Source organism: Elaeis guineensis, chromosome 12, assembly GCF_000442705.2.
Source record: "Elaeis guineensis isolate ETL-2024a chromosome 12, EG11, whole genome shotgun sequence".
Taxonomy (NCBI): domain Eukaryota; kingdom Viridiplantae; phylum Streptophyta; class Magnoliopsida; order Arecales; family Arecaceae; genus Elaeis; species Elaeis guineensis.
The window spans coordinates 26,939,839-26,954,150 of record NC_026004.2 but is presented as its reverse complement, the minus strand read 5'-3'; the positions used below and the strand labels follow the sequence as shown (position 1 = coordinate 26,954,150).

At 37.7% G+C, this 14,312-nt stretch overlaps 1 protein-coding gene across 3 annotated transcripts in view; it reads right to left on the bottom strand.

The window, feature by feature from the left end:
* Window positions 1–508: 508 nt before the first annotated feature.
* LOC105054604 (plant UBX domain-containing protein 8) overlaps window positions 509–14,312 on the bottom strand; it is a 32,240-nt gene continuing 18,436 nt past the window's right edge. The window contains exons 2-11 of one of the 3 annotated variants that reach the window (XM_010936160.2): window positions 14,249–14,310; window positions 13,542–14,109; window positions 13,386–13,469; window positions 13,182–13,300; window positions 10,188–10,440; window positions 9,860–10,072; window positions 9,497–9,661; window positions 5,130–5,273; window positions 4,950–5,006; window positions 509–829 (exon numbers count right to left, since the gene is read on the bottom strand). In XM_010936160.2, the coding sequence (XP_010934462.1) occupies window positions 722–829; window positions 4,950–5,006; window positions 5,130–5,273; window positions 9,497–9,661; window positions 9,860–10,072; window positions 10,188–10,440; window positions 13,182–13,300; window positions 13,386–13,469; window positions 13,542–14,109; window positions 14,249–14,310 (1,773 nt within the window). In that variant the 3' untranslated portion in view covers window positions 509–721. Of the gene's footprint in view, window positions 830–2,860; window positions 3,232–4,949; window positions 5,007–5,129; window positions 5,274–6,308; window positions 6,438–6,523; window positions 6,657–9,496; window positions 9,662–9,859; window positions 10,073–10,187; window positions 10,441–13,181; window positions 13,301–13,385; window positions 13,470–13,541; window positions 14,110–14,248; window positions 14,311–14,312 lie in introns of those variants that run through there. The other 2 variants (XM_010936162.3, XR_012135744.1) reach the window with 2 other exon arrangements.

The window sequence follows — 14,312 nt, the reverse complement described above, 5'->3', positions numbered from 1 at the left end:
AAATCTCATTAAAAAAAAAAAAAAAGACCTGAAATTTTTTTCCTACGAGATTCGAACCAACTCGCTCCAAAATCATTCCGGGATGCTTATGGATATAGCCCTAACCCCACCTATACTCATATTATCCAACCCCAACCAGCCCTGTCAATGAATCCAATGAAATTTTCAACCCAATCATCTAAACAAATCCTAAATGAGTTTGAATTGCCTTGAATTGCCAAGTATCCTACATTCGAGCAGACCACCTTGGCTGCTATTGCCACTTTTTTCACTCCTGTATTTTCAAAATAAATGACAGTATAAATCCACAACCATAACGGAATCACCATGTTCTTTTTTTTTTTTGGGTAGCAAAATCACCATGTTGTTTAATGACTGGAAAAGAAACTAAACTGTCCTTTCTCCCTTTTTTATGTAGCCAGCATGGATCATGTTATCTGCTTTGGTATGAGTTATTTGCCTGTATACATCAGAGTTGCTATCTAGACGATAGAAACAGACACAAAACTTGGCTGGAAGAGCACTGAGATCTCATCAATAGGAAAATCATTCAGCAAGCAATGAGTTCGAGCCTTTGATCCCCACAGCTTCCGTTGAGTGTCATCTCTTGATTCCTTTTGGGCACCTCTATCAAATACCACAATAATTTCAAATTTCAAATGGCATGTTTAGCTACCTCTGCTTGCCATTGTGTACACCTTTTGTTTCTCAGATAACACTTCTAGATTAACTCTAAGAATAACGCTTCTTGCTTGCCAGTCAGGCCCAGTTGACCGAGTGAAAGCTCACTTTCTCCCTCAGTGAATGCACGCCGTGGATATGGCCTCACCTGTCAGATTCAAATAAAGCGATTGCATAAGAATTACTTCCCGTACCTGTTACCTACAGCCAAAACAAAACAAATTCTAATAAAAAATATTTTCATGGCATCACATGATGCACGGCGAGCAGTTTACTAAAACTGCCATGCCCAATGACGGCTAAAATGCTAGTTGCCCGTTCCGGCCTTATGGAGCATCCGGTAAAATATTAGCTGTTCTTCAAGACATCATATGAAGTCGAAATGACAATTGTTATCAAAGTCATTGCTTATCCTTGACAACCTGGTTCTGGGATACCTGTGGAGTAACTCAAGCCCCAACCTTGTCCCATCTCCGCATCAGAAGTCAGCTTAGAGCTATTGTCCAAAAGAGTTTGAAAGGATTCGCAACCCACTTGACGTAATGTAAACTTATTGTGGATTGATGTCAGATTTTGGAACAAGTTAATTTGACATGAGGAGCAGTCATGACACCTAAAAGGCTAGCAGGCAAGTGCAGACCTGGCCCGTTAGTTATGCAATCAGCACACATGAAACCAAGGGAAAAACCCTTTTTCTCCCAAGACTTGGAAGGTGCATAAGAGAGAAGAGGAGGTAAGGTCCGATAAAGGAAACACAACCATCTCCAAGGCATCAATCAAAAGATAAACTCTGTAATAACTCTTTAACCATGAGAACTACCAGCTAGGGAATGCACAAGAGAAAGCAAGTTCCAGTCCAGGACAAAATGCGGAGGATCAAAATGGTTTAGCCATACATAGCAAATAAGTAACTAATCAGCTCTTCATGTGCTAGGGTGCTCCCTAGATTTTCTAGTGATCATGTAGCCTCTTGATTACCGTGAAAATCCTTTAAGGCAATTGCTTGAAAAAAGCTTTTGCCTGGTTGTGATTATTTCAGTTTGGTCTTCCTCAAAGGCATCTTTATCAACCAAAACTTGGTTTACTTTCCACCCTTGCCTAAGACAATTGCGTGAGAAAAGCTTTACCTGGTTATGATTATCAGTTTGGTCTTCCTCAAAGACATCTCTATCATCCAAACCTTGGTTTATTTTTCACTCCTACCTTCCTCGTTTAATAATTAGTTCTATTTATGATTGTTAGAAGGGTTAATCTTGAAAGAATACATGAGGTCTTATGGAAGCATTATCCAAAATAATGTATGCATGTAGAAATCAAAAACATCCACCTCTCCTTATCAAAATTTAGTTTATTTTCATCTTTCCTTCTCATGTTCTTCCATCTCCATCATCTTGACCTTATGGTCACTGTCAATTTTCTCATTGTCCGGCACGTTCTGCGAATATATTACCCTTTTCAGTGCAATAGTTTCATAGTTAATGATACCTGTTAACTCCCATCAAAAGTGTTTTTACATTAGCATTCAACTTGAGAACTCACTCATTTTAGCAAAGCTAAAAACGCAGTAGTTCATCCTTCAAAAAAATCTATAAATATGGCAAAGTCACATGGTTTCTATCTTGTACCTTTTAATCATAGTGTACTATAAATGACTCCCCTCTACCCAGTGAATTTATGTTTGCATCCTCCAATTGTTCTAAAGAACTACATTCCTACCCTATCTTTACCATGATCAACATTTTCCTCTTTTCCTCTTCATATGATCTCAATAAGTCTTGAATCAATTTGTAATCTTTGATTAATACTTGTAAAATTGGTTCTTTTGATATATTGGTGAGTGGCCTCCCCTTGTCATCTTTGAAGCCACATTCCTAACCTTAAAAAAAAAACAGACTCGTAATAGTCAATAAGTAAAACCACTGTTATGTCTGATTTATGGAACAACAAATAAAACCTCTTTCCCTGATGTCAAACAGAACCACTTTTGATAAAGCTCTCAATTTACAGATGCCAAATCTTATCTCAACTTTATCAAATCCATTAACAATGAGGTTGTTGACACCATGGTCATACCAGAAATTCAAGCATATCCTCAAACTACATTCTAAAAAGGGACACTTTGAATATTTTCATAGGAAAATATAAAGCTGTCTTTCATGGCAGTATGCAAAGAAAAGTATATTAAATTATAACATTGGCTATCGTATTCAATATAATGAATGTTTTGTGTACCATTTTTTTAACAAAAAAAGGGTCTTCCATGCCACACTTTAAAAGCTTGTTTTGGTTCTATACCATGCTCCGTTCTTGAGACGGATAGATCTTGAGCACTCTGAAAAGCCCTACCCACAAGCTATCGTGATATTCAATCTTCTGCATCATTCTAGTGACTAAATCTTCTTTCTGCTCTGAAAATTTAAGCAAGTTATCCAAAATCCCCCATCAAAAAGTGCATCAAAAATGTCAAGTTGGAAGGAACAAGGTTGTCAGATTGATCAGGCAGTCCTTTATAGAGGTCCCAGGTGAATGCCTAGACAGCTTTGCAGGCACCTAAGTGGGGGAATTGCATGTTACCACATATAGTTAGATACACTTCATAAAAGCACATCAAAGAAAACCATATTGATAAACAATAAAGTTGTCAAATTATCATGTAATAATGAAATCTTGGAGTTGATTACTTTAATTTTACTTAATAATTCTTCTACTAAATGAATTTAAGTATTTAAAGATTCTGAGAAAATGTTCAAGCATCAATTGATATCTAAGGGAGCATATTAAAAATTTATTCAACTTCTGTCTCTTCAAGTAAATATATTTTTCACTTAAAAGAGTGAATTAGTTTAGTATCTTCAAAAAATCAAGGAACAAGGCACCTGTCAGAGAGAAAGGGGGTTCCCACATGGCAAGATGCCCACCTAGGCAGCAGTATACAATTGGCAGCTGTCTTGCTTGAATGGCTAAAAAGCACAAGGCCTAGGCAGTTGAATTATCCAAGTGTCTAGGTAGGACTTCCTAGAGTCACAAACTTGTATTAAGCTGTTAGGAGGACCAGCCCAGGCTAACAAACTCATGTGGCATCCTTTTTATTCAATGTGGATCTATGACAATCTCCCCCAAATAATTACATGATGCCCTCACTAGGCTAATAAACTCATGTGGCATCCCTTTTATTAGTCAATGTGGATATATGACAATCTCCCCCACATAACTGCATGAGGCCCTCATCATGATTGGCTCCTCCTTGACAGAAGGGGAACCACCCATGGCTCGGGTCCTAGTCTATCCTACTAAGTCCTCCTCGACACTCATATCCCTCAGTTAGGGGCCCATATGACTAACAAAGATGGTGATATACAATGGGCCTGGCTCAAATACCACTTGTCATGGACTTGCAGCCCAAAAGCTTAAGCCATTAGGAGTAGGACCGGCCTAGGCTGATAAACCCATGTGCAACCTCTTTTATTAGTCAATGCCAGACACCAGGCACTTGTGACAACCTAGAGAAAAAGATGAGAGAGAAAAAGATGAGACCATCTTCCCAAAATTCTTGGCTACTTCTCAAACTTGTTCCATATTGCATGTGAGCAAACTTGCTTCTTATTCTAGGGTCTAATGTGGCCACATCAACTGATTACACTTGAACTTTTTGCTTTCAGAGCCAGCATGATGAGAGTAGTGGCAAGTCCATGACAACCAAAAATCAGTTATTGGTGAATTTTTTATAATCATATGCCTGACAGTAGTTGCCTTCATATTGTTGCACTAATCAGATCTAACAGCACTTCTGGATTATGCTTATAACAGCTTTAGCCATACCAGCTAATTTTCAAATCATTTCATCTTTGCCCCCATGAGGGACTCCATACACTTATCAACTGAAGTACTAACTTTCAGAATGACATTCAGGGTGTCATATAAGTAACTCCTGGAATACATTTCTGCACTACTTACATCATGATCTTTCATATTTTCACACCAGTGCTTATGTAAATGAATATTGAATTACTGAAATTACTAATTTTGATGGTAAAATGGTAACACAAGGTATTTTCATGCCAATGACACCCTAAATAAAATTGCAGATTAACAATTTACTGTTATCAATTGGATTGCATTCCTTGAAAGAAGACTAACAAGATCAGAACATTCCAATCAAGAATCTAGAAGGCATATAAGCTATTAGCAATCAGAAAGGTTTCTGTTAAATATAAAGTATTGAAATATGCCCGAATAGCAGAAATTAAATGGATGGACAGAAGAATTACCAATCTGTAGGTGCCAGGCTTAACCACCCTTCCGATGTCTATATAATCAAGAAGGAACTGCAACAAAAGTCAGCAGTTACGATCAAGTCGTGAAGATGGAGAGACACACACACACAGAGACAGACAGAGAGAGAGAGGAATTAAAATGTTTATAAATCATGACCAATTCATAAGATTTACCTGAAGCTTGTCGGACTTCAGAAAGCGGCGTCCACGGCGACTGCCATCAGGCATGCGGACAAGAAGTGTGACAGCATTTTCATCATCTGGAGAAGGTTCCTGTGGAAGAGAAGCTTCTTTTGCAACAAGTTTCCTCTCACACTCCTGTTAATCAAAACACATTTAGAAGAAACAAATGTAAAAATTTTATAAGACAACAGATCAATAAAAAGGCAACATTTTTTTGAATCAGAAAGCATCATATTACTAATACAATTTGACCATTTTGAGTGTCAAAAATACAATTCAGAAAAAACAATAACCTAAGGCAATCACTTCTCCATATATATTAGAAATGTGTAGTAATATGTCTGGCATACAAGAACCTGATGCAGTAAGTTTGGAACTAATTCAATTTATGAGTTACTACAGGACCAAAAGTGGATGTTAATGAAGTTTGCATGAATATATTGCTAGGCCTTCAAAATAATGAAAAGTAACTGGATAATTGTTATATGGTTAACTACAATGACCCCAAATTGTAGGGAGATTTTCAGCCATATGTCAACTCTTGCAGCATTCAATACTAATTAATAATGGATCAAGCACTTCACATTCCAAGGTTGCAAAATCAGCCATCTGGTTGCTCCATCATGAGAAAGACCCATATCGAAATTGACCATATGACTGTACCAGTTCAACAGTAAAGCTGAGGACAGAGTCAGGAAAAGATCTGAAGGATAAGATTTGTGCAAATCTGACATAGCCTAGTACTAGTGAGGATCATCCATTTTTAATTTAACAGTTTTTACTTTCAGTTACTGCACTACTCATTTGAGTTTCTGGAGATGTTTTCTGACCCAGAGTTTTATTTATATGAAGTTTCTGTTTAGGCATTAAGTTTGAGTTTTCAGGTTTCTTTAGGTTCAGTGCTCAATATTACACCTCAATCATGATCATTTCTGTAGGGGTGGACCAATATTCTAAGGCATGCTTATCCAACTCATCCTAAGAAGGCAGTTGGAAGAGTGTCATGAGTACAGTCTGCACTCTGTCAAGGAGAAAAAAGGACACCTGGCCTCTCCAACTTATCTTGCATTCAAAAGGTATTACTATATTAGAATGAAGGTCTTGACATAGACGAACAGAAAAGAATGGAAAACCCTACTGTATAGTCATTCAGAGCCCCATCTTTTTATGAGAAAAAGAGAAATTGAAGTTGCACTCCATCCATCTACCTTATGTCCTCCCTCCTCTTTTTCTGATCGTCCAGTTCCATGTGACCTCATTCTAGCTTGCAGCAACATGATCATAAGAGAAGCCAAGGATCTGAATACTTATGGCATGTCAGGTTACTGTTACAAAAGGAGTTTGACCAGCATAAGTTCATTCTTTATAAAAACTTAAGGAAAAACCTGGCTTTTCATAGTAATCTCTATTCCCTATATTTTGCTTTCTGACTTTTTCTTTTCGACCCTAGGCTTCAGAATTCACCTTTCAACATGAAATCATCGCCCATTCAGCATTTCAGGCAAAATCTAAAGCAAACTGCAGAGGGAATTTAAAAAAAAAAAAAAAGAAAGAAAGATCAGAACTAATTTCTTTTTTTTTTTTTTTTGATGTATTTTCAGAATCCAAACTTTGTGGGATCAATCAGTTGACATTACCTCTCTCTCTCCCTCTCTCTCTAGAGAATCAACTTTATATTTCAAGAGAGAAACATGAAGTTTAGCAAGATTTTACAACTGGTTCTCAACATGACATCAAATGTCTACAAGTTGGGGCTAAGATCCCAATAAAAGCAACCTTAAGCAATAATAAACCTGCCATAACACATTATATATATATATATATATATATATATATATATATATATATGCACACACACACACACATATATATATATATGTATAGAGAGACAGAGAGATGTATCACGGTTATGTAGCTTGCTAGTCAAGTTTCACTATAAACTAGCTTATAACCCCATGCATGGCACGGGATGCGATTTTTTTTTTGAAAAAATATTTTATTTTATTGATTTATTAATATCTATTCTATATATGTTTCAAAAATAATTAAAATAATAAAAAAATATATTTTACGCATAATGTGGATTATAAGCTATTTTTTTTTTTTTCTAAATTTGGAGTTCTCCAAGGATCTCTTGTGGTCTAGCTCCTCCTAAAACCCTCGTCCTCTTTCTGTATTAGCATTTGTTCTTCTCTATTTTGCTTTTCACCTCTGAAGTTCACTCTCTTTTCTCTTTTTCCACTGCCATGTGCCAGTGACCATTTCTTTGGGAGCTGGAACGACAAAAGAACCGGATGAATTAATAGGAAGAGTCCAAAAGTTACGCGGACAATCGACGTCGATCCAACAGGCCAATCCGAGTCCATTTCTTATCCTGATCGAACCAATTTGCCACCTGACCGGACCAAATCCCCACAATCATGACAGGACGCAGGGTCCAAATCCGCACCTGGGTGTACGCCCATGGAGATCTAGTCGTGCCTCGCCAGAGAGCTCCCCAGCTGCTTCCTGGGTATGAAAGCCATGATATTTTTGTTCCCTCACTCCACAACTCGCCCCACCCTCTGCACTGAAGCCACTTTTTCCAAGCCCAAGGATGGCAATGGCGGTGGACTCCACCAGCGATCCCGCAAAGGACGAGGTGCCTGCTACGTCGATCCCGTCGGTGAGCTCAGAGGACGAGATCCATGCCATCACCCGCAAGTTCTCCGATCAGCCCATCCAGAACCCCAACCTTAGCGTCTGGGCCATTCTCACCACTATCTCCAAGAACGCCCGCCAGCACCCCCAAGTATCCGTTCTCACTCTTTCCTATTCCCTTTTCACGAAGAACTCCTCGAATCTTGATCCTTCTCCTAACCCTAGCCCTATTGTCTCTCTATCATACCCCATCACTCTGCTGCGTAGGTACGCACGCAGTAGCCCTCGCCGAGATCCGAAGCAAGCTCCGCTCCTTGGACCCCGATACCAAGGCCGTCGCCCTCCAGAAGCTCACGTACCTCTCCTCCATCCACAGCCTCGACGCCTTTTGGGCCGCTTTCCACGCCCTCGAGCTCCTCCCTTCCCCTTCCCCCCTCCACAAGCGCCTCGCAGTCTCCCTCTCCTTCCACCCCTCCACCACCGATGTCCTCCCCCTCCACCCACCAGCTCCGCAAGGATCTCTCCCCCTCCTCCCCTCCCCCCACATGTCAAATGCAAAAGCAGAAAAAAAAAATCCATCATCACGGGTTCGAAAGCTACGGGTAGAGTGGACACATGGCGGATGGTGCTTGAGAAAAACTACATACATGGCGGACGAAGGTTGAGGTCTCCATTTTCATATATATAATATAGATACAAAATAACTTCCCAGGCTACAAGTTCCCAAATACACAAAGCATACCAAAAGATATGTAACCTAACACATTTAAACGGAATTCAAATTTAAGCAATGAAATTAAGACTCTAAATCAAAACAAGAAATTTATTTTACAAGCTATGCTCCAGCATCACTTCCCTTTTTATTTTTCCTCTCTTTAAAAAACTACAATATAATGAAACCAAGATTAAAAAAAAGGAGAAAAAGACTTGTACGTTTCTATGAACATCAATCAGTATCTGTTTTATCTAAACAGTTAAAGAGACAAGTTTCTGATTAGTTTCTACAGCTAGAAACAAGATATCAGACAGAAACTCTACAACAGACATATAAAGAGAGATCTCAAACTACCCCATGAGTTCTTCTCATTAAAAATGAATAAAAGAAAACAACAATTGATAATTTTCAATAATCTACAGGGCTGCTCAGGCACAATATCAAGTAGATCATGTTGGTGCAGTACTGTCACATGTGCTCTTGACTGGTAATTTCAGTTAGATCTTACAGTTTCTAAGTTATTTGAAAAAAAAAAAAAAAAACATTTTTCAGCAACTGAAATGAATACAACCAAAAAAACATATCTGCAAAAACAATAAAATTTGAACTTAACATGCAATATTCTTCAAATAATTATTTGCTTTCTCGATTTGATATTATACATTGTCCGCAACTGTTTCTGAAAACAAACTTCCTTGATTTATATGAGTCTTCTTATATATACTGAAGATAGTTCAGGATAGTTTAATTGATGTTGGCAGACAGTGCATAATTCTGTCAAAATCAATAGAAGTCATGCAAATGAAAGAGAACAGAAGAAAGTATTCCAAAGGCACCTGAAGAAATCAATTGCGCAAAATTGAAATGTTCAAAAATAAGAACTACACATTTACATCTGGCAGTGTGTAAAATAAGTCTTTTTAATTCCAAGAAAGATTTTCTGCAAATTAAAAAGATCATGAACTAATTGTTTCAAGTCAAGGAGCTTCTGACTGCAGATTACCTCCTCCTCAAGTTGTTTCCTGTGGTTTTCTTCCTCTTCCTGTTTCTGCTTTTCAAGTGCAGCTTCTCTGGCAGCAGCTTCCTCCAAACGCCGAAGTTCAGCCTCCTGCTGGGCCTTCAACTCTTTTTCTCGATCTGCTTGCAATGATGCAAGATACTCATCATCCTACAAAATTAAGCAAGTTATCAACAATGTCAAAAACTGATACCGGATTTGAAAGTTCCCCTGCCAGGTATAGTAATTTTTCCCTAAGCTACTGAGGCCTCAAACTCATCCATTCATAAATTCTTGGTATAATACATACTCATAAATGAAAAAAAATCACTGTTGACCGCCAATTACTAGCAATATAACATGTCAGACCTGTTGCTCCCTTAACATGCGTTGTGCCATTAGTGTTGGTGATGGTGGACGAGGTACACGAGGATAGAGACTAGAGCTTTGATCAGATCCAGTCTGCATGACTTGATGAGATGGGTATGCAAAATGATACGATGCTCCTTCTGGAATGCCACCAAACATTGCAGCCTCGAGCATGACAGCTTCATCATGCTCTTCAGAAGATATGCCACCCCACTTATCCAAAATAAGGCAGAACGATAAGTTTAAAAAAAGCAGACAAATATGGTGAATCAATCCTATTCATACAGGATTCAGTACACAAGCAACTTTTCATGATAGCAAATGGTACCTCATCCGACCGGAAGGCATCTCCGTTATATGGAGGACCACTGCCAATATTATTCTGCTGAGGACTAGATGGAGGACTATAAGCCAATCCTCCAGATTCTGCTAATTCTGCATTTCCTGAAGAAGTGCGTCTGGAACGGTGCCTTACTAGAGGCTGCTCCTCCACATCTTCAGTTTCCTCTTGGACAGATATGTTGCCTTCCTCTGATTTTAATTGACTTGAAGATCCAGTCTTCACCGAACCAAATCCTTGCCTCCAGTAACAGAAAAGACACATATCAGTAATTTACAGTTAAAAAATTTGTTTGCAATAACCTACATGGTACACATATTTACCATCCAATATAAAAAAAAATGTGAATTACACATATGCATAGCTCATGACTTAATTTCTAGAATGTTATTTATGTGCAACAGCAATTGGAATTATCCCAGTTTTAAGCATTGTTTCATAGCAAAGTCCACAACCTAATAGTTTCATGCTAGTGCTGCCTCCTGAATAACTGGGCCCACATATCAGTGGCTCCTGCCAACTCAATTTAAAGGGTATTTTTCTTTATATCAAAAAAAAAAAAAAAGCCCATGTATGTATGTATGTATGTAATGCATGTAATGTATGTATGTAATGTATGTATGTATGTATGTAATGTATGTATGTAATGTATGTATGTAATGTATGTAATGTATGTATGTAATGTATGTATGTAATGTATACACACATACATACATATACATACATAGACATACATACATATACATAGACATACATATACATACATACACACACACACACACACACACATATATACATATACATATATATATATATGCATATGCATATACATATGTATCATTTTTTTTTTCAAAGTTCAAGATATCAGGGAAAATCAACCCCGATCAGTATACTGAATAAAATTTTGCTATATCACATGGATAATCTATCTGCAGAACCAAACCAGGTTTTGGCTTAACAAATAATTCTCAATAATTTCACTATGTGATGAACGTGATTATTCAGGGATGCACATTTCATGGATTATCATGATTGCATCAATAAATATAACATTGCTATGACAGGGTAGTACAACTAACTGACTCAAGAAACAGTTATTGGATTGTTAACAAAAAGTTGGTGGACAGCAGTGGACAGATGGCATCCGAAAGCACATGCCAAGCCCATGACTAATTAAGGAGAGCAGAGTATTTGGTTTACAGATATATTCATATTAATCAGCAGACTATCACAACAACATACATAACGCACATGACTAATCAAAACGAAGTATGTGATGCATGTTTCTGATCCCATGAACAGTGTAGCCAAGGGTTGAAGTATTATTACCAGTAATTTACATGTACAATATGGAACATTATGCACCATATTTGTACCAACGCACAGAAACCCTCTTGGTGCTAGCACCTTAAAAATGATGGACACATGTTTAGAGTACAAGTCCAGTACGATACATTATAGCATGTATATGCTGTTACATCCTTCGTTGTAACATTACTTCACACAAATTTCATAGTGATTATTTGATGAATGTCTGTGATTCTAGAGAAGGAATACTTGGTGGATGGCTCCGATCTGATAAACAACTTGCCCAACATTTGTTACCATGAGACATTTTATCTTTATCCTTCAAGTTAAATCACTAAACCCATAATCAAGTGAATTTCTAACATTTATTGCCATAATACTTTTTATTTAACTAAGGTAAATTCATTATTACTCTCCACTTTTTAGTTGATGTGCTTATCTATTTTAACACAATTATAGAAGATCAAGGAGAAAGCACTTTGAGAAAGAGACTGTTTAAAAAAGCAAGCATCACCTATCATGCTCAGTTATGTGAAGAAAAAGAACCAGAATTTCAGGGCACATGATCTGCTAGCTATATGAAGCCTCACGTCATATCTAGTAAAATAGAAAAATGCCTCAATCTAGCATGCCAATATCACGATTAGGTTTCAGTTTACCAGATGATTGTTCTCATTGAACATAATAAGGTTTTGCCTTTTTTGCATATTAAGAATCAGGATTTTACCACATCAAATACTAAACTATGGGTTTATGTACAAATTAATTATTATAGTTCTCAAGAAATTTTTTGTTTAATTGTTATGTCAACAAAAATTAATAAGTAGAAATGATGCATTTTATAATTCTTGCTCTTTACTTAACCCTATGAACTGACCTTAGGCACATGTTATGAAGTGGGGTTGATAATACTATTATATTTTTTAAATTTCCTTACATTACAGGCTAAACACAAGATCCTGGAGGAGAACAAGAACATAATTGAATTAAAATTTATGGAACTGTTCCTATAGCATGATATATTTACGGCCATGAATAGTAGCATTCCATGCTTCTTAAATTAATAAGAGAGATTGGCTAAGTCTAGTAAATGGCAAAGGTTCAAAAACAAGTGCATGCAACACTACTAAGCATATTCGAAATAACTGCATAGAGAAATAGATATCCCCCTCAGATCTAAAAAACTCAACAGGATATCATATCAATCAATAGGCCAGCGTATTAAATAGTGGTCCAAATCATGCCAAACCTAAGCATGGGATGCTAAACAAGATTGCCATCCTGTAGACGACCCACAGAAGAGATATTAAATCATGATTTTATATGAGCCTGTCAAACCCAAAACATCACTTTTAAATATGAATATCCAAAACCACAAAACTGACTGTAAAGCTCTAAATGGAGAGAAATTCAGAGTGATATTTAGAAAAATGACCACTTATTCTACATGTAACATGCAATTACTAATTATCTCGGTGCTCAAAATCACATAAGCCAAAGCTAGGTGCTGATAGTGGGCAGAAACCATCAACAGTGAAATGAAGTTGCCATTGTCATCCAGCAGCAGAGGTTTCGGATAATCAAACAGGGAGAAAAGGTGCACGTGAAGATCTCTAGCATAAAATAATGATTTTTTCTTCAGCACTGCAACGAAAAGAACAAGAAAATATCCACCTTCCTTTTGCTGTAGTATCTCTGTCCACATCATCCACCTCCATTACAGCCGAATTAGAAGACTGTTTCTCTCCCGAATGCATCCCCCGGCCATGAAATGCTCTTTCTTGCTCTGCAGTCTGTAATATGGGAAATCAGAATAGGAGCAGCCAAAAAAAAAAAAAAGCAAGCCTGCAACAGAAAAGAATAACATCTGATGGAAACCTTCAAGGACAATGAGACCGCACGTGCAAGCTCAGCATCCTCCAATGCAGGGGACTTCTGATCAAGCTCAGGACCAGTTGAATCCTGCATGACAAACAGTTAGGTCCAGACAAATGGCAAGAAAATGAACAGAAAGGTTTAAGACAAAAGACCTACATTAGGAACATCAAACTGCTGACTAGGGTGCCCCTCAACTTCTCGTTTGGAAGCTTCAATTGCAGCTTGTATCATCTCCTCTTCAATATCATTGTTATAGTCAGTCACATCAACCAATGGAGAAACACTTGGTTTGTGATGCCTTCCAAGAGGACCACCAGTAGCAGTGTTATGATGATTAGCAGGAGCAGTTGGAAGGTTCTCATTGTCATCATCATCATCAATAATGACAGTCACATGAACATCCGGATCATGTGCAGGTACGTTTCCAGTTACATCCTCTATGCTAGGCCCTAGACCAGAAGAACCAGGTTGCGTATTCCCATCCTTAACTTCAATAGGTATCTCCCTCACCTCCTTTGGATGTGAAACTCGTGGGGCAAGGCTCGGAATACCAGTAGCTCCTCCAACATCAAAAAAATTTCGACTAAAAGTTGAATCAAGGAGTGAAAATGGGTTCAAATTTGGAGAAAGCGGTGGAAAAGTAGGTCTTAGGACTTCATCATCACTTGGATCATCTATGTGCATAAAATCATCGCGAGGGGCCGGAATGGATACTTGCTGTGTGCTGGACATTCAAATAACCAGATATTTAATTAACTATTTACTAGAACCAATGATAGAAGTAGTAAATAGCCTAAATATTCCGAAGAATAAAAAGATGCAATTTCTTAACAAAAAACAAATAATGCACTTGAAATACATACTTAATCCTATCTCCTTCATTGAAATGTGCATTCACAGCTCCATTCAGGTCCCCACCATGTTCCT